Here is a 21458-nt window from a genome sequence, read left to right as displayed (position 1 = left end):
ACCCTCAAATTAAAGCTGACAGTCTGCAGTTAAGGCACATTGTGTTTGTTTCATTCCAAATCCATTGTGGTGGTGTATAGAGCCAAATATGTTAGAACTGTGTCGATGTCCCAATATTTCTGGACCTGACTGTATGTAAATGAATATCTGATAAAATATTTAGGTGTTAATGCACCTGGCAAGGTGGATGGGCTCAGTTACAGTGGCGATGGCTGCACCATTGGAAGACCTGAAGGACCAGGTTAGGGCCAGATTGTCATGGAGAAAATCTATCTGTGTGGTCACTAAGAGCTGACACCAACTTAAGGGCACATAATCCAAATGTATCTGAGAATGGTATACAACAGAAGCATTTGTATACAGCCTGACAAATCCTTTTCCTGCTTCTGCTACCACTTTTCTACTTGCTTTTGCTGCAGAGGGCACTCTCTGGAAACACATGCCAGCCCAAGTAGGCCATAAAGCTGTGTATACCCATAGCGCATTGAATTTCAAGCAACACTGGCAGCTCTAGACATAGCTTTTCTTGTCTTCTTCTCACAAAAGTTCTCTAAGGCTGGAAAGCAGAGAATATGGTGCTTGGTTATGATAGCCAGTTGGAGTCTAGAGATTAGTCCCTTAGTTGGCCAGATGAATGCTACATGATAAGATGGCATTGTTGTTCTGGTCTGTAAACTTTTAAAAAAAAAAAACCACACCTTTTTTCCATGGTGATTTCCCTCTGAAACTGCCGGATTATCTGCCATTTACAGTAGCAGCTAGAAAAAGTTTAAAACGTGACATGAAGGAAGATATGGGGACAACCTTCAGCCCTGTGGCTGCAATCCAACTACTGGTGTTAGTTTAAGCAAAAGTGAAGGAAGTAGAAATAGTCTTTCACCTGCAAGAATTCTACCGTTGGTTGATTTATGCCTTAAGGGTTTGTTGTGGGTGGATCTGAGGCCTCCAGGATAGACACAGCTCCCTGGCTTGGTGCCCCCTTCCCAATGAAGAAGCATTTCGGCCCTTAAGCAAGTGAAGGATGAGAAAGCTTGAGAAAATTTTGTTGGGGATTTAGAGCCTGCACATTTATGGTGCTCTAAATTTCACTGGTATTTGGTGAGTCTAACAATCAGCGGGTGTGGGTATAGGTAGGGGAGTAATGGGATCGGATTTAGTACTATCGTAATTGGCATTTTAGAATATATATTTGTTTGGTGATCTGCATTTCCACCAAAGAAAGGTGCTTAAAATAAGAAACATTTCTATGGATAAGATGTAATATTTCTGTCTTTGTACTTGCTGCTCTAAAAGTATACTTTTAATAGAGTTACTTCTAAAATAAAATGTTAACCAATTATACAAATACTTGATCTGGTAGGTTCTTAACATTTTCATATAGTGGTAAACCAGGTTTAAGGGTAGCAGAGTGTAGTAAAATGGATATTGACTTGGACTGAGCATTTCTAGGTCAGTAATATTCATAACTAAGCATAAAGTCAACCCAAAGAACATCTTGGCCTAATCTATCCAGCAGTGTCATATATACTGTATGTATGACATGTTATGGATATTTTGATGGATTATATTTGTATCTAAATCATACAATAAGAAGCTGCACATAACTACAGAGATGCAGAAAAGTGGATACACCTGGAAGTGGAGTAAATTAAATGAACAAGTTACTTGTGTTTTCCCCTTGGGGGGGGAAAAGACAAGTGATTCTTATAAAGAACAGTACTGTTAACTTCATTTTCCATGTTGACCCTAATGCCCATCTTTCTTCTTGTACCTGCTCAACAAGTCATATTTCTTTCCCCTGTTGTGCACATTTCAATACTCTTGAATTGGCCACAGAAAGGTCCTGAGTTGTGTGATTATCTGCAGCCCTTAAAGTAGGTGCTACTTGGTCTGCTTCATGCCATAATTACCAGTCTCTAGTCCAGTAAAACTGGCTTTTAACCTACCAACTTGGTAGTTAGTTTAAGGTCTTGGACCTTAAGGAACTGTCTGAAAAGGACAATTTTCAGACAAATTTTCAGACAAATTTCAGACAATGAAAAGGACTTTCCTTTTCATTAATGTCCAAGCCATCCTCTGCAATGTTTTCTAATCATGTCTGCATATATGGTTCTTCCCTAGCAGACGTTGGTCTGGAATTTAATATTTGCTATAAGAAAACTTTTGGGTGATCCCAAATGTCTCTGCTGTGCAATGTGGTTAAACAGAAGATTTTTAGTATCTTCCAATTATGCTTTCCTCTCATTCCAACTGGCTACAATTCCCCCAATGTCTCGAGGAGCTATTTCAACCAGAATTTCCAAGTTATTCCTTTGATACACACATCATTTGTAAAGCAATTCTAAGATAAATCTACTCATGGAATCATAGTATGTCCTTACTTAATGCACAAGTGACTGAACACAATGAATACTGTATTTTTATGCAGGCTGTGCATGCTTCTTTTTTTATAAATAAAATATTTTTCAGTAAAGTGTTTTGGCTTTGTGATGTATTAAGTCCTACATTTTCTGAATTCCTACTTTGATCTGTTTTGAAGATAATTAACTCCTGTAATATATGGATTAACTGTGTGGCAGGTAGTGGAGTGCACAAACCTATTCTGCAAAAGTTTATTCTGCTTCAGCCTGGCATTCTTTAAGCTGGCTATAAATCTGCACCTCTGGATTGCAGATCTCCAGCTGGGGAAGGCTGCCATGTTGGCTGGACATTTTCAGCTGAGTTAGCTGAAGGTATTTTTACAGATTTCACAAATCTGTATTCTTACAGATTTCTTACCGTAAGAAGTGACTGACGTTGTCCTCCCGTGACATCCAGAAGCATACAAGGAACATCTGTGATGAAGAGCTTGGACTTTGTAGCCTGGCAAACTGGATGTGTATTGAGTTCCTTTTCAGACAGTTTTGCAATTCATGGAAAGAAACATAGTGAATATTCAGGCATAAACAACATTTAGTAAAAGTATACTGGTGGTCTTAAAAAAAAACAAAACAGTACTGAATGAAGGCCTTTCCCCATTATCTCTCAGTGGACAGGTCATGCACAAGGAAATGCATGCCAGGTTAATCTAGGCTGGGGAGGTGGCCATTCAAACCACATAGGGAACAAAGTGCCTATGTATGTGCAAAAAAGGTAAAGCGTAACCATATACAGTAAGGCAAAAACATATATTAGCCAATAAGAAAAGAACACAGTGTGCTATGCATGTTTATAACTAACCATCCCAGCGCTGATATCGACTCCTGCAGAACAGATCCTACTACTGTGCTGAATAATCTTTTCTCTTTACCTGTTGGCTTCCTCTTCTCATTGGGGAGGGGATTGTTATTCTGCATCAGTATTTATTTTAGGTGACCTGTTATTAGAAGAATTCTCTCCTGAAAACATTTTTTAAATGTGTCCTGCCCAACAATAACCTTTCTGTCTGCAGCAACACAGTTTCCAGATAAAGTGGTTTGGAAGGACCAAAAAAGGAAAAAATAATTACGATGCTCACAAATTTCATGGGATGGTATAAAGTTTCCTGATTTAAAGGAGAAATAAAATCTTTGTTTAATGTTACATTTCATCTCGGTTTCACATAATTTAGCTTGCTTAAAAATTGCATAAAATATTTTATGCATTTATTCTGAGTTATTTTGCAAGTAGGTGAGTAATGGGTTTGTTTGTTTGTTTTGTCTGCCCTTGTGTAATAAAGGCAAATTTGCTCTTTTATTTTCAAAGACAGCATAAATCACAAGCAAAGTTAAAGTCTGGGATAGGAAAGTTTTCCATCCCTTCTTCCCACTTATGTCCATAATAAACTTTTCTGAGGCTGCTGGGTTGGTGAAAAAGACGGATTCGTCTCAAGTTTCAGCAGCATCCTATACCCTATCCTATATTGCTCCCAAATGCCCTGATTTTAGGGGGAGAAGATTTTAGGAAGCATAGCTGGCACTCTACCTTAAGTTTGTGTAGTTTGGGATCTGTATCACAACCTGCAAAATATTTTCTGGCCTCTTAGTTGTACTAAGAGAGATACGAAGTATAGTAGATCACTTAGGCTTAGCATGTCAGATGCAAGTAAGTATGTTTAATAGTTGGGGTTTTTATTTATTTATTTTATTTATATATCAAGTTTGTCACCTCCCAACTTGTTGAAAAGTGACTCTGGGCCATTTACAAAGGAGATAAAATCAATTAAAATACAATATAAAAACAATCTTAAAAATAGTAAATAAATTCCAAGAATTATGAAATTGGTGAATAACTCAGGAGTGACATCAGGGCACCAGCCACCCCCAGGACTGATTAAAACTCTTATCGCCCCATGCCAGCTGGCAGAGCCAGGACTTAAATCCTTTCCGGAAAACCGGGAGCGTAGGGGCCCGCCCCACCTCTGTGGGGAAAATATTCCAAAGGGAAGGGGCAATGGCAGAGAAGGCTCTCCTCCTAGGCCCTGCCAGCTGACATTCTCTTGCTGACAGGGTCCGCAACATGCCCTCTCTGCCTGATTGGGTGGGACGGGTTGATGTAATGGGGGTGAGATGGTCCATCAGGTAACCCGGTCCCATGCCATGTAGGGCTTTAAAGGTGATAACCAACACCTTGAATTGGACCCGGAAGCAAACTGGCACCCAATGCAGCTCCTGCAGCAAAAGTGTTATATGTGTCATCCTAGGGGCACCCAAGGTTGCTTGCGCAGCCACATTTTGAACCAACTGTAGCCTCCAGATACTCTTCAAGGGTAGCCCCATGTAGAGCACATTGCAGTAGTCTAGCCGAGAGATGACCAGGGCATGAGTGACTGACCAGAAAGCCTCCCAATCCAGGATGGGGCGTAACTGGTGCATCACACGAAGGTGGGCAAAGGCCCTCCTGGCCACGACTGAAGATTAAGCATTTACGAATCTTAATAGTGATAATGTAACAGGATAACAACCTATTCTGAATTAGCATTTTGGAGTTGAAAACTTCATTCATGTTACATTTTTATGATCCTCTGTGTTGTGCTGCAATCAAGGCTACTCTGATACTTCAGAATAGGACTTGTGGTTTGAGGAATGCCTATAATCCTTGAAAGCCTTAGATCAATGCTTTGGAGCTGCTGGTTATAATTTTAATAGGATGGAAGGAAAGGTTATTAAATATATGGGGAGTAATCATATTAGGGATACTCAATTAAACTGTAATTAACTTGAATTACATTTACTTTGGGTCTCACCCACTTTTTGGAATGCATTTCCTGGCATATCACTCATTATGTATAGGCTTGAACCAAAACACAATTGTACACGCCTGATATAATTTCTGTTCTAAAATAGTCTTTTAAAGTTAGATTTAGCTTCTTTTTATCTTGAGCCAAAACTCCTACCTGAGACTCAGTACAGAAATGCAAAAGAAGTCAGATTTGAGATAATTCTTCCCTGCTGCTTGCAGCATTTTGGGGGTTTGGGAGCAGAAGTTCTCCTGTTTCCTTCACAGTGGACTTATAGAGAACTAGCCAAGGCATATTGTATATTAGTAAGCTGATAAAAACTACTGTGATATTATGAGCAAACATATGGCTACTTAGTAATATCATAGTTAAGCATCAAGAAGAATGTGATGTGTAAGATAATGTAATAGGCATCTAACATTGCCATTGTTTAAAACAACCTTTTCCATGTTGGGGGGCCATTGAAACACTGACTGAGAACTATGAATCTTGTAGCTCAATACATCTGGAGAAGACCAGATAAGAGAAGGTTGATTTCAGAGTGATTTAACTGCACAATATTCAGAGGAATGCCAGCTATGGAGGCCATAACTTCCGTTAGCTCAAGGCATGCATCAGGCTTTGTGTAGCAAAAGGGACTCTCCACAATTATTGTTTTGGAAAGTTAGGACTACAGCACGCATCTGGGAAGTCAAGAGGACTCGAGCTCAACTTCTCAGGCTTCTAAGCTGTGGAATGGGTGCCTTAGGCCTCTACATTTTGCCCTTTAAACTCCTGCAAATTAACTATTTTTAAAAGGCTGAAATTTTTGGTCTTGCCCATTCTGGGAGAGTCTGGAAATTTCAAGCCATACTTCTTACACTCCTCTTTTAAATCTTGGGCTGTATTTTTTGGAAATAATGTTGCAATAGAAATGTTTAGATTTGCACTGAAAGCATGTTGCCCTCTTTTGTGGGAAGACTAGATAAGTGTTTAAGAAACCTATCTCTAAAGCCAGGGTGGAGAGAAACAATGCAGTAAAATTAGAATAATTAACTTATTTTACATTCTTTTAAAAAAAAAATATGAATGTGGGATGGAGAAAAATGAACAATTTGAAAAAGAGTGAATGGAATGCTATTGAAAAGATTTTGAAAAAGCAAATAATCTCTCGGGTTTATCTAAACTACATTGCAAGTAGTTTAAATGCTTTTGACTATCGAAACAAGTGTATAGATTAGAGGCCTAGAGATTAGATAATTGAGAAAACAGACATAACAGTAATTAGATAGGTGCTGCCTGGTACTCTAAGCAATAACTGAAATGCTGTCACTGAAAGGGCCCCAAAGAGATAAAACAGTCCAGGAAAGAAGTTTTTAAAGCCAAAGTCTGATGTTTGTTGAAATATATTGCCAGTCTTACCCAAAAAATGCATATGTGTGTTGAATTTCTTAAGTAAAAGTGTTTGGGTGTGTTGAATCTTTTTTTTTTTTTTTTTTTTGGCTACAGGGAAAAAGGAAGGTGAACAGGATGGCAGGATGGCATTTTGCCTGGAGGGCCGGTAATTTAAAAGCTCCCAAGCAGCCCCTTTCTTCCATGCCCCCCCCAAAAGGAAATGTGATGGGTTGCCGATCGTAAGACTGACTTTCTTGACACACTCCCTTGTCTGTCCAGCTGCAGGATCTTTGCCCTCTCTCTTCAGCCATGCTTTGGGAAGAAAGAAAGGAAGATGCCTTCAGTCTTCTTGCTTGAAGCCAGCAGTGCAGAAATGCATAAACCTTGTGTCAGTCCTAGAAAAGAAAGGATAGCTGTTTAACCGTACAATCTTTCCTGTAGAGAAACTTCCCTATTAAACCAACAAAGCCAAATCTCTAGACAAAACAGGCAAATTCAGGAGAACCAAGGAAGGCCACAATCACATTCAGTACAGTCAGCTAAGCTAAACCAATTAACTTCTTGAATAAGCTCTTGGGTTCCGGCACATGTTTGGGGTTGGAGAATGGTTAGAGTGAGATTATCTGAGCTTCTCCTTCCTTCCCTATTTATAAACTATAGAGGATATTGGAAAGGCCCCTTCTTTGGGAATGTTGCATGGACCAGTCAAGCATGTGGACTTCCATTCCCATGGCTGGCTGGGGAATTCTGGGAGTGGGAGTCCACACATCTTAAAGTTCCCAAGGTTGAGAAACACTGCTTTAGGGAGTACTGTTGGGCCAAAAAATAGATGCTGTCATACTGTCATCTGGACTTCCTCGTGATGACATTTCAGAATGAAGGCAATTTCTTTTCCCCCTATTTATGGTGAAGCAAGGAGGTTGATTCACAGGAAAACCGAAGGAATTTTTAAAATTCTAATAAAATTTTATTATCCTCAGTGACTACTATGTCCAATGTAGCGAACAGTGTTGTGCCCATGTACAAGAACATTACCATAAAGTTTATCACTACATGATCATTTTTCATCCTGTACTGCCGTGGAAGGCATGGAGTTATCTATATTCAGAAACAGGCTGACCCTTGGAAATTAGGCTATCCACGTCTTCTATGAATCTATATGAGTTTCCCAGAGAATTTTAGTTATGGGGCAGCTGTATAAATACATTAAATAGTCACACCATTTGTGATCTTTTAATCCTGTAATGATTCCAGGATTTTTAATAACTGCACGATCATTAGAAGCTCAGTAGGTCAAGCATTTCCTGGCGTGGAAATGCAATGATTGGGAGACTTGTTCCAGTTGAATATTGTTCTGTTGCACAGCAGTGGAAAAACACAAATCACAGCTGGAGATGCCAGGGTTTACTGAGGACATGGCTGTGGTATTATCCCCCATTAGACTGGATCTTAAATACTGATTCCCTCTCCATCTTTTGTTGATGGCTGAGGAAGATCACTATTACAAGTTATGGGATGTTGTGTCTGACAAATGTTCATATGGAAAAGGAAGAAAATAATGTTTAAAATGAAATCTGGATAATGGGTAAGGTTGATTTTAGCCTAACCTGTCCCAGTCAAATTTGGTATTTGCTTCAATTAGACACAGATTTTTCCCTTCAGGTATAGTGTGCCAGATGTTTTATTTTATCTTTTTCTGTGCTTTTATTCATTTGGTTTAAACAAGACATATTGGATCCACGTGCAGATAGTTCATTTTATTAAACCTCACTCTTTTCTTATAGAAGCTACTTTGAACAAAAATTTAAAAAATATTTTGAGAATAAAAACTAATTGGAAATTGAAAAAAGGCTACAGCAAAAGCATCTTGGTAAACCCTCATAGAAATATTATGAAAATACTTCCTGCTACTTGTCTGCTTGCACTTTAGGTTGGAACTCAGATCCAGGGAAACAAATTGCAGATGCTTTTAGAATCACTTTTCTGGCAAGTTGTTTTCAAAATATCTGATAAAATGGCAATATAGTTTTACTGTGTGCCCCCATCAGATAAAAGTTATATTGGCCCCTTTTAGTACTAGTCCTGTTCTTGAAAGAACCTGCACTAAAATATATTAGTAGCAAAATAAATACAACTATTTCTAAAGTAATGAAATTATAAATGGTAAATACAGTGAATTATCTGTCTTCCTTTGCAGATACCAGGCATTGGTTTACTTTGCCTCTGTGTTCCAATCTATTTCTTGTGGCATCCATTACTTGGCCTCTGTCTTCTTGGCTGTTACACCAAAGTTTGTATGTAGCGTTGCTGGAAATGTGAGTCGTGTCCTTGTTTACAATTCATCTCGTTCAAAAGTAGAGGATGCCTGGAGTCTCTGGACATCAACACAAAGCTACATCTTGGTCCAGCTGGAAAATGGAGACATTTGGGAGCTTAATCAATGCAGCAGGTCTAAACGAGAAAATGCTTCAAGATTTACTTATGAATATAGTGGCAACAAGACTGATTTTCTGTGTACTGATGGATATATCTATGACCACACCAACTGGCAGAGCACCATTGTAACTGAGTGGGATTTGGTCTGTCAGCAGGAATGGCTTGCAAAATTAACCCAGCCAACATTTATGCTGGGAGTCCTTTTTGGAGCTGTGATCTTTGGAGATCTTGCAGACAGGTACAGTATGGAGTTTGCCTAAAATAACTGGAGGATTTGAGGCTTAATATCTCCTGGCTCCCCAGAGTTGAGCTGATTTACCTTGGGAAGATGTCTGCTTTTGTGCTTCCCAGAGCATACTGGAGTGATAGTTGAGTTAACCTAATGCAATCACTCAGTACAGAACCTTCCTAATGCAGCACTTTCTCTGTTGCAGACATATTTTGTCTTCACTGACTCTTGGCCTTCAGCTCCTAAGGAATTTTGCTGCTCATCTTTACACCCCACATTTGAGCTAGTCTAAAGTCTGATATCTAGCAAGTAAAGAAAACTTTCATATGTGGTGTTGCACATACCTAGGGTTTTGTTTAAACCATGACCATTTAACACTAATTGTGCAATATCAGTATTATTTGCCATTGGGCTAGTTGATTCCTGGTGTGTAAATAAATGTAGATAATGGAATTAGGTTTCAATCAGATGTGAGTTCTGTTCAAAGCTGCATGAATTAATTCTTTTTACCAGTTCTGTGTCCTAACTGAATTGGGCCTTACTTCCAACTGTATCTGTCTCTGCTGTCAGTAGGATTTCTTCCCTGCTGACAAATCCTTTTGCCAGCTCACAACATCCAGTCATTATAAGAAAAACAATAAGATATTGCTTATAGATGCTAGATCTCAACAGGAACAAGAGGCTGCCTAACCTATTCACTTCCTTTTTTTTGGTATAATTTTATTAAAGATTTTTTAAAAAGAAGATAAAAACTAATATAAACTAATATAAAGTGAGAAAAAGAAAAGAAGAAAGAAATCAAAGGGAAAGCTAAAAGTTCAAGAAAGAAAAAAAGTATTAGAAAAATAGAAAAGAAAAAAGATACAAAGAAGTAGTTTCTGATTTTCTTTACAGCAGTTGTAAGTACAATTATAAATTTACTTCTTACTCTATGGTTACAATATAACTCTCTTCTCTCTATAATCTATCCTGTCTAATCACCAAAACCATAAATCATAAGTTTATTTTTTTTTCTGTTTTATGCAAAAAGTCCATAAGTGGTTTCCAGTTAGCAATAAACATAGATATTGTCTTTTCTCTGATCAAAGAAGTCAATTTGGCCAACTCAGGAAGTTCTATCATCTTCACCAATCATTCCTCTATGGTGGGTAGTGCCAAATCTTGCCATCTTTGTGCAAACAATCTTGCTGCAGTTATTGTGTACAAAAATAAAGTTCCATGACTTTTTCTCAACTGCCTAATCCAGTGTTTCTCAACCTTGGCAACTTTCAGATGTCTGGACTTCAATTTCCAGAATTCTCCCAGCCAGCATGCTGGCTGGGGGAATTCTGGGAATTAAAGTCCAGAGATCTTAAAGTTGCCAAGGTTGAGAAACATTGGCCTAACCTATTCACTTCCCATTATGGGTTTCAGTTGCTCAAGCAAGTGAAGCAAGCTATATACTGCAGCAGAAAGCACAGAGCAGCATGAACTTAATAAATAAATAAATATGGATTCAATTTCTGATCCTTTGTGGAAAAAGTAAACACTTTTGTGGCTGCTATTCCGCTTTGTTTTACTTGCATGTGGTTTGAAGTATGGAGCTCCCGTGCCCTTAGGGACCACTTTCCCTCCTGTCCTCCTAAGGCACATGGACTTTGAGATATTCCAAGTCAAGGGTTACAAAGGTTTAAATAGAAGGCAGGAAACCCTAGCTGGCTAGCCAGATGGCTGGGATGCTGTCGAAGATGGCTGCTACTGCGTGTGATCTAGTGTCCCGGTCAAGTTGACTTGTTACCTGGGACACCCCAGGTTGTCATGCCATGCAAATAAGACCAGGGGTCTGCTGCTGTTGCTGCTGCTGCTATCTTTCTTAGAGTTCCCTAACAGAACAGTGGATATTGATTTTTTTTTTAATGAAAAATGTTCAAAAATGTAGATGGCTGAAAGAGTTAATGGACTCTTACTTTTTCTCTGCTCACAGCCTACCAATTCTTGATTTTGATTCCATTGGGTGAAAGTTCATAAACCTTCCTGACATGGGAATGAAAGAATTACACCACCTCTATGGTCTGATGTAACTGTTTTCCCACTATAAAAATTGGCTGCCAGGGCAGCACATACCTCTACGTGGATGGTGCCTGCTGTAAGTTTTAGAGAAACATCTCAGGGAAAAACAAAGTACAAAAGCCTTTCAGGGGTATCCAAGGACAAGAGGAAAATGTGCAGAACCATGAACTTGTGGGCTATAGTGCTCTGCTGAGTGTATAGTAACATCCTGCAAAGCAATCTTTTGACAGCATGTCAAAATGAGGTCCATCATCATCATTTGATGTCTTTGTGACTTTGTGGGAATTGGGAGGGTGTCTTTGTGACTTCAGTCCAGCCTCTACTCAAATTGGCACTCATGGAGCATAATATCAAACATGTATTCAGGATAGTAATATAAACTTATTGTACCTTTCCCAGAGTCTCTAGAGTGGGCTAGGCAACTTGTGGCTCTCCAAATGCAGCTGAAGCACCATTCTCAGCACCCTTAGGAAGCATGGACAACAGCGAGACATGCTGGGAGATGTAGTTCAGCGATACCTGGAGTGCCCCAGGTTATCTCCTGCAAATGTAGAAGTATGCACCATTTGTGCTTTTTATAGAAAGGATTCTACAAGTAGAAGCTGTTGCTGGGTTGGAATAAAAGTTTCAATTGTCAAGAAAAAAGTGTAAGCTTTGTAGAGAACTCTTAACACTGAACATGGATCTTCTGCATGTATTTATGTTAACTCTGATGGGAAAAGTAATACCAGCTACTTTAAAAGAACATTATTATTATTACAGAATGATTATATCTTCTGGTATTTGTTAGTACAAGACCAGATAACACATTTGTTATTTATTTTAATTTGTTAGATTTATATTGCACCTTCCCTCCAATAGCCCAAGGCACTTTTTCCTCCAGTTTTTTTCCACAACAAACCTGTGGGAGAAGTTGAGCTGAGAGAGGGACTGGCCTCAAGTCACCCAGGGAGCTTCTGGGGTAGAGATAAGCCTGAACTTGAGTCTCCTGGTTGTAGTCCAATATCATAACCAAGGAATGGCATCTACATTCCTTGATGAAATAGGTGTATAATTAGCAGATGTTTGAGATTCTACTTGGTTAGAAATTACAGTAATAAAAATTCCATTAAGATCAATTGGTGAAGTACCAGGTGGAGGTTGCACTAAAAATTTAAAAGATTGCAATCCAAATATTGCACACAATTTACATCACTGTATAGTACAGTACAGTACAATATAGTATAGTATAGTATAATATAGTATACTTTATATCATTCTGTAGTAACAATGAACTATTTTTAGTTCATTGTTACTACAGAATGATATAAAATATACTATTTTTATAGTTAGTATACTTTATAATACTTTATAATACTTTATAATACTTTATAATGATATAAAGTATACTAACTATTTTTAGTTCATTGTTATTCAGTCGTTAAGTCGTGCCCGACTCTTCATGACCCCATGAACCATATTGCGCCAGGCCTTCCAGTCCTTCACTGCCTCCCTGAGTTTGCTCAGTTTCATGCTCATTGCTTCAGTGATGCTATCTAACCATCTCATCCTCTGCCGTCCCCTTCTCCTTTTGCCTTCAATCTTTCCCAGCATCAGGGTCTTCTCCAAAGAGATCTCTCTTCGCATTAGGTGGCCAAAGTATACTGTAGTATTAATCAAGCAGGATTTGTCATAGACAATAGGGTAATTTGTATTTTTGTATGCACTAAGGAAGATCTTGCCATAATTCTTTCATTGGATGTTGAAAAAGATCTATTGGCAGTACTGTAGTTACCTTTAAATGGAAGGGCTCCTATTACATTCCCTGATAAGAATAGAAGATGCCGTTGAAAACAAAGGAGTGGGCTGAGGGGCAACTGATTGGAAGAACCTTTAGATTAGCCTAAAGCAGTGTTTCTCAACCTTAACAACTTTAAGATGTGTGAACTTCCACTCCCAGAATTCCCCAGCCAGCCATGCTGGCTGGGGAATTCTGGGAGTGGAAGTCCACATCTTAAAGTTGCCAAGGTTGAGAAACACTGGCCTAAAGATTAGGAGCTGCTTGTCTAGTGAATTCTGACCTTTTCTGAAATGCTGAGACAGGGCTTCTCTTGCTCTGATCTCCTTCCCTGTCTAGGTACTTCTTCCCCAGTTTTGTTCCCCTTCTCTTTCCTTCTAGCACAGCTAGTCCTTCCTCTTTCTCTGTTTTCATTTCTGTTGCTGCTGCTGCTGCTGCCTCTTGTTTTCCCCACAACAGCAACCCTGTGAGGCGGCTTGGGCTGAGACTGGCTTTGTGTGAATATGTGTATGTTTCTATGTATGCTTTGGGTGAATATGTATATTTCTGTCTGCCAGAGTCGTTTCTGCATATGTGAGAGAATCCCTGAATATGCAGGGATCTATTCATTGTATAAATGCAGTTTTATTTTATGGGCAGTTAATTTTAATAAGCAGTTATTCTATTCTGTTCTGTTCCATGCTATTCTGTTCTATTTTTGTCCTGGCCGTACACTGTTATGTGATGTGGCTTCTGGAAGGTGTATCTGGAGCTACATGTACACACCTGCACACAAATGTGACACATACACACATTTGGTGGGAGATCAGGAATAACTTCCTAATGGTAAGAAGTGTTCAGCTGTGGAACAAACTGCCTTGGGAAGTGGTGGATTCTCCTCTGCGGGAGGTGTTTAAACAGGGGCTGAATGGCTATCTGTCAGGAATGCTGTAGGAGGGGATTCCTGCACTGGGCAAGGGGTTGGGGTAGGTGATCTCCAAGATTCCTCACACCCTTTACATTCAATGGCAAATGTCAAGGACAGGTTTCAGCTGGAGCTGGTCATCCTGGCTGGACAAGAGAGGAAGCTGGATAGTGTGCTGGGTATAGCAGCACAGGCACTGATTTTGCCTGTGCTGGGGTAGGTAGGTAGAGATAGGAAGAGATAGAGATAAATGAGAGATAGAGATAGATAGGGATGGATGGATGGATGGATGGATAAATGATAGATGATAGATTTCTGCATACTCTTCGTTTGGGGGGGATTGTCTTTAATTTATTTTGGTTAAATATAGTACCTATTTTTTGTTCTTTCAATTTTTTTTCAGAATTTTCATTAGGGCAGGGTAATGAGATTTATGGTTGTTACACACAGGTAAGGAGTATTTAGAGAAAAACCCCAATTTTCCATACCAAAATTAATAAGATTTCACCGATGAGTTTACAGCCCTTTCTGCATATAATATAATTTGAACTAATGCCTTTGGGAGCGACTAAGCTGTCCAGATATTTTTTCCCTCTGGATAGTTATAATTTACCTCTTTCTCTATATTTGAAAAACCATTTTATCATCAGAAATCCCAATGAGAGGACTATTGATTTAAATTAGTAATTCATGTATTTAATTTTATTTTTTTCCCTATTAAACTGACTTCGTAACTCAGCCCCAAATATATATGCACAACTAGTTTTCATTATTACCGCATTGAGTTTATTGGTGTATTACATGTTGCTGTGGATTTTTGTTTTTTTTTCTTTCCCTTTTTCTGTTCTTTTTTCTTTTTCCATATAAAATAAGAAAATCTTTTCAAGTTTGTTGAACTATATGCTCTGAAATAAACAGAGTTATTGTGGGTCTATGAAACAAATTCTTTTGTTTAAAAAATGTAATGAAAGCCTACTCTGTTCTCATTGTTGCAGCTGCTTCCATACTGTTGTAATTTGTTGGAAGCAAACATAACATTTCTGAACCTTGTAGAGACATCTGACAGTGGATACAGTGTTGGTGGGACATCCTTGTTTCTTGTTAGTTCAGGTGCATGTTTCTGCAATATTTATTATTACAGTTGTTGTTCACAGGCTGGGGAGGCGGTACATCCTGTGGCTCACAAGCACTGGACAGTTTATATTTGGCATTGCTGTGGCATTCACATTTAACTACAACAGTTTCGTGATTGTCCGTTTCCTCCTTGCAATGGTAAGAGTACCAGCGTATCTTCTTTCAAACAAAATTCTTTGTGTTGCTTTTTTTTTTACTGGTTTTCAAAAAGTACAAATTGCTGCATTTTCCAACCTAGTTAAAAGTAAGAGTGTTTGGAGTTAAAACGACTGGATTTAATCATATTAAGATAAAATGCAATCCAACCACTTCATTTTAAGGCCACGATTCAGGGACTTTCCTTGATGCTTCAGAAAAATTGACAGTGTTGCTTAAGTGCTGTAATATGGATGTGGTCTCAATCCAGCCAGAGTCAAGAGCAGAGTGGTTAATTTTTTCATCTCTCCCATCTCCTAAATAATGGGTCTTAGATGGCATTTCCCCCTTATTTTATATATACTTGTATTGCACAAGAGTCCAGGGAAGTGAACATGAGTTGCCCTATGTTTAAATCATTTTGCCCAACTTCTTTTCTATGGGGAAAGCTGTGTGCTGAGAGAGCGATTGTCCAAAGACCAGCTGATAAATTTCATGACCATCAGGAGATTTGAATCTGGACCATCCCTCCCTGCCCCAGGTCCATGCTGTTGTACCTTGCCTCCTGGGCATCCTTTGGCTGGATTGTGTCCACATTAGTATCCAGTATTATTGCTCCATTCATTACTGTAGTACCACTTTCCCTTTTAAGATAGATGTCTTGATGTTCTGAGCATGTGCCATCCCTGATCATCTTCTTTTAATTACAAAAAGTCTTACAGAGGGAGACCAGACTGAAGCCATTTTCTTTTTTCTGTCTTTTTTCCCCTCCCAGGTTTCAAGTGGCTACTTGGTGGTAGTGTTTGTTTATGTGACTGAATACACAGGCATAAAAGCTCGCACCTGGGCATCCATGCACATCCATGCATTTTTTGCTGTAGGAATAATGGTTGTGGCCCTTGTGGGCTACTTGGCACGGACCTGGTGGGTCTATCAGATCTGCCTTTCTGTAGCAACTCTCCCCTTTGTCTTGTGCTGCTGGATGCTCCCAGAGACACTTTTCTGGTTGCTCACAGAGGGAAGATATGAAGAAGCACAAAAATTAATTAATGTAATGGCAAGATGGAATAAAGTAAGCACTCCTTGTAAAATTGCTGAATTATGCCCGATGCAAGATGATCTTGTCAATAGCAGAATGGGGGATCATGAGAGCTCTCCCATGAAGAAGCACAACGTCTTAGATCTGTTCCATAACTGGCACATTGCAAGAAGGACCATTACAGTCTGGCTGATTTGGTTCACTGGGAGTTTAGGATATTATGTATTCTCCCTCAGTTCCGTGAACTTTGGAGGCAATGAATTTTTAAATCTGTTTCTCATAGGTAAATATTATGTGATGTAACTTACAGTACTTGGGATAGAAATGCAACCGTACATGTCCAGGGATTGTCACTTTTGCTAGTTACTTCCAAGCTCAAGTCCATGTTAGTATGGTAGCCATTTCATAGACCACGACTTTACACAAATGGGTTGGCCAGGTAATTCTGCGTCCATGTGGTTCATGGAATAGCTGACTTACAAATAATTGTAATAAATAAATGTTTCAAGCTGGAAAAGAAATATATAAAGAAGTTACTTCCCCCTTCATCACAACAAGTATGAATAATTTTAGTAACTTACCACCTTCTCTTAAAATAGAACAAACTATCTCCTCTTCCCATATCCCTCTCTTATCTATAAACAAATCCATAAAGCCTCATCATTTCAGCCCTGATGTGAGCAAAAGTCCATTAAGGGTTAACAGATAACAACATATCTATTTTAACCTTGATTAAATAAACCAACTTTATATTCCTTCCTTTTACTTCTAACAATCTTAATCCTTAGTCCCTTCAAATAATGTTGTAGACCTCAATTTCTTTTCATTTTTTCTTTGTCCCTTCTCACAAATTTCTTCAAAAGTATAACAATCCTCTTTTGTAAATCCAATATAGGAAAATTATCTAGGTCACTCTCTTGGTTTGTTATTTGCACATCCCTTTTAATTATTAAGACATCAGCCAGTTTCTTTTGTATGTCTAGTGTAACACCTTTTTCCATGTCATTCTTGTAGCCTGTCATTTTTAAATCCACTTTCAACTCTGTCTTGATCTTGTCAGGTAAAACTTGTTGCTTTTCCATAACATCTTTTAAACACAGTCTATCTATAGAGGCAGACACTATTAAAATTAACTTCAGGGTCCATTGTTCAAAAATATCCTTCAATATGTCCAGTGTTAAGATATTTTGCTTCATTTTGTGAGTTGAGTTTGAGTTTCTTCTCCTCTAATTATAATCTTTAGTTCCCTCTAGTGTCCAATTTTTTAAGTCTTTTTTTTTTTTAAAGAAAACTCAAAACAAAAATGTTTTCCCACAGGAAGGATTCTTTACTAATTCTAAAATCTTATTTCAAATTTATCTGGACCCTCAGTCTGTTTGTAACTTTCTAAAATCAAAGTTTTAATCACCCTTTTGTTGTTTATTCCCCAATTTTTTTAAGTTCTTAAACTTATAGTTAAAACTTCTTTCGCTAAGGATTGAAGGAAACTCACCTGGTACTGTAAAACTTACTGATCCAAAGGTTTCTAATAGCTGAAAAGCAGTTAACAGGCAATTTCTGAAAGTGATTAGAAAAGGAAGTATGCAAACTTAGTATCCTTTCAAAGATGCCAACCATGGTTTAAACAAGGTGGTTATCCCCTCATCTCCCAGACCTCTCTCCTGCAAGTACTGACTGTACTTGTGTATTTATGTTCTGACTGTCCTGTGTTGTTTTTCATATCTTTGTTTCCCTACCTTAAAATATCTGGCTATTCTGTCTGATTTTAATTGGCTTATCTTGTCTGTATGAATTTGTCTTCATGTAAGCTGGTTCACTTAATCATAATTCAGAATTCCTGAGTATGCAATCTTCATTTCTTAGCTTCTGCACACATGGGCAATTGGGTGGTAGGGATGTTTATATATCCTTTTCCATGAATGTTCAGTTTCTTACATTCTTCCTCTTATGTCAAGATGAGAAAAATCATAAATATATTCTGTGTTACATGTTGAATTATATGCATAGATGGTAGCCATGCATCAATTAACAGGGCTTATTTAAATAAGTAAATTAAAGAGCAAACAATAAGCCAAATACATAACGTGTGAAAGCTTAATTCCATATTTAATAAAATGTAGATACACTTCCACAAGCTATTGCAAAGGGCAGGGGAAATAAGCCCTGATATACAAAGGATCAGAGGGCTGTTTTCCCTTTTGTTGTAGAGGAGTATAGAGTTGGCCTTGAAGATGGAATTCAACAACATTCCGTAAACACCAGCTTAGGCCTGGAAGGGAGAAGGTAGTGAGAAAGAAACTCAAGTTTGCCCTACCTTGATCCTCTTTGGTATGGGAGGGGGGGAGAAAGGATTTCTATCAGGGTTCCAAGATTCTGTTATTATACTCTTTAACAATAAATTAGAGTTCCAATAGTTCTTATAGTATCTGTTTCCTGACCTGGTCTACCTCAAAGGGTTGTCCTCTTTGTTCAGTGAACTTCTGCACACTTACTTTAGAATAAAGAAAGGAAAGACAGGTTTGTGGTACATATTTAACCATCCCCCCCCCCCGCCCCCCATTAACAAGATGCAGAGGAAATCATACTAACCTAACGGGTATGATTCAGACAAGGTAAAGGACCTTTTAAGTCCTCCCGGGGAATGTTCAGTGTGTGCTTAGATCCCTTCCACTGAAATTAGCGGGCCCCCAAATAATTCAGTTTATATGGATTGTTCCTGTTACTTGGATATATTCAGGATCAGGATATAAATACCAATTAATTGGCATGCTTAAAAGTGTTTTCCCTTCCACACTAAATAAACATTACAAGTTGAGTCACTATTACAAAGTTATGTCCAAAGAACTGGTTGAGCCTTGAGTCACAGAACAAATAATCCTTTAAAAAGACATATTGTAGAGGTTGGAAGGATGGCCAATTTTCATTTCTCTGAAGTATCTTTCCTCAGTGGCAAGTGCATTTCCATTAATTACATTCAGTAATTGAACCAACTTTATGAGATAAAGTAGGCCAAATCTTATTGCTCCCATTTTGTGGATGAAGAAGAATGAGACATAGAGGCTTAACAGCCTATGTTAGCTTTTCCCAACCCAACATTGTTCAGATTTAATTTCAACTTCCATAATCCCTGGTCAGCATACATGTGGGGTAGGAATTATGGGAGGAACCAGCATGCCTAAAAGACACAGAGTCAGAAAAGTGGGCTGACCAACTCAGTTTATATTCGTTAGGGATATGGAATCCTTTATGCAAATGCATAGACCTAAGTAAGCTATCAGGTCTGTTGAATGAAAAAGAAGCTATTTCTTTAGGAAGCAGATAAAAACTGTGGAGAAATATCAATGCTGTTGTGTCTTTATGCAATTAAGAACTTTTTAAAAAACACTAATTTTCTAATGGCAGGTGCCGTGGAGCTTCCGGCATACGTCATTGCCTGCATAGGAATGGACAGAATAGGGCGAAGGAACACTTTGATCCCGTTCCTCATGATGAGTGCAGTGATCTGTGGGGTGGTGATGCTTATACCTCAGGTGAGAGACTCACAGCTAGATCCTATTGGATCCTATAGGAATACATTTGATGTATTTAATTTGGGGTGCTTTATTTGGTTTCCCATATTGAGCCAAAATAACTTCTTTCCACTCTATGATTCTAAGTGAATTAACATTCCTTTGCCAATGTAACATTCCTATGAACATGCTTAGAGGGAACTTTAAAAAATGAAATTGCAGCCTTTAGGCTTACAAGAGCAGTTAAATTGATAAACTTGTTACAAATATTTATTACAATGGTTGCCAGCTTATGATGATGGCTTTTATTGTTTTACAGTTTTTATAGCTCACCCAACTAAAAAGATTCTGGGTGGGTTAAAACAAGTCAAAATTATAGACACTACAACAGAACAAAACAAAATTATAAAAAACAATAGAAACAATAAATCAACAATAAATCAACATTCCCCCAAGATAGATACTAATAAAACTTACTTAGGGTTGGAAATCTGGTGAAATAAAACTGTCTTTAAGGGTTTCTTCTAAAAACAATGGGGGAGGGAACTTTACAGACTTCTGGGGGTAATGAGTTCCAAAATATGGGGGCTACATACAGAAAACTGGAATTAACTATTGAATAAAGGAACCACGATTATTGTCTGTTGTGAACTAGAGGAGCAGAATGGATTCCTTTATGTTTAGAAGAAGTCTTACCTGAATTCTGGTGCATAAGCATAAAACTATGTCAGTTCATTCTCCACGTGCTTTACATATTCTCTTTCCTCTTAATAGAATTTCAATACTCTAAGTATATTAGCAAATATGGCTGGAAAGTTTGCAATAGGAATTGCATTTGGCCTTATCTACCTGTATACGGCAGAGCTCTATCCAACAGTTGTACGGTGAGATTTTTTCTTCTCTTTACACGTAGTGTTAATAGTATCCATATATGACGTTAGTACTTCATGGAAAATATTTTCTGCTGCAACAGTAGCCATTTAAAATGGATAAAAGATGGGTTACAATTCAAGTGAATAAGACCATTTTTGGTATTGCAGGTCCCTTGCTGTTGGAAGTGGGAGCATGATGTGCCGAGCTGGGAGTGTGGTTGCACCTTTCTGTGTCTACCTGTCAAGTGTATGGATCTTCTTCCCGCAAGTAAGTCCCATATCTAAGAGTAGCACCCAACTAAAATGCACACATAATATTTTGCATTATTTCTCATTCCAGCCAACCCCCTCATTTGAATGACATTTCCTTTCTTTTAGTTGATTGTTGGAATCATGGCCTTCTTGAGTGGTGTGTTAACACTGATGCTGCCAGAAACACTTGGAAAACCGTTGACAAATACATGGGCTGAAGCTGCAGAGCTAGATGACCAACTCACCCCAAAAAACCGTTCAGAAAAATCCCTTCCAGCACAGAAGAATGCAGCACTAGAGAAAATGGAAATGCTAAGCCAAGGAGCACATGGCACTGATGGATAAAATCATTCCTTTGGTTTGTGCCACCCTGTGTGATTTTATTTGCAACATCTTAACAGATGGTCCACGTGCCTTGTAATTGGAACATTTTCTTGCCTTTTCAAGAAGGGAGACATACCAACTAGATAGATCCTTGTTCAGGATGCTTTTTGGAATCATTGCACACAGAGAGAAAAGGTTCTCTTCCAGAGTTCCTGTTGGGGTTTTTT

At 38.4% G+C, this 21458-nt stretch overlaps 1 protein-coding gene across 2 annotated transcripts in view; it reads left to right on the top strand.

Annotated features, from left to right (window-relative positions):
• SLC22A16 (solute carrier family 22 member 16) overlaps positions 1–21458 on the top strand; it is a 27100-nt gene extending 5642 nt beyond the window's left edge. Inside the window, exons 1-8 of one of the 2 annotated variants that reach the window (XM_088139401.1) lie at positions 6679–6737; positions 8769–9245; positions 15121–15238; positions 16011–16557; positions 19677–19804; positions 20558–20667; positions 20824–20923; positions 21034–21458. In XM_088139401.1, coding sequence (XP_087995527.1) covers positions 6715–6737; positions 8769–9245; positions 15121–15238; positions 16011–16557; positions 19677–19804; positions 20558–20667; positions 20824–20923; positions 21034–21252 — 1722 coding nt within the window. In that variant the 5' untranslated portion in view covers positions 6679–6714 and the 3' untranslated portion in view covers positions 21253–21458. Of the gene's footprint in view, positions 1–6678; positions 6738–8768; positions 9246–15120; positions 15239–16010; positions 16558–19676; positions 19805–20557; positions 20668–20823; positions 20924–21033 lie in introns of those variants that run through there. The other variant, XM_015889323.3, reaches the window with a different exon arrangement.

Source organism: Python bivittatus, unplaced genomic scaffold, assembly GCF_059951505.1.
Source record: "Python bivittatus isolate LINGU-HERP-01145 unplaced genomic scaffold, Pbiv_v1 ctg000020_np1212, whole genome shotgun sequence".
NCBI classification, from domain to species: Eukaryota; Metazoa; Chordata; class Lepidosauria; order Squamata; family Pythonidae; genus Python; species Python bivittatus.
The sequence above is the reverse complement of the archived record's forward strand: the minus strand, read 5'-3'. Positions and strand labels throughout refer to the sequence as shown.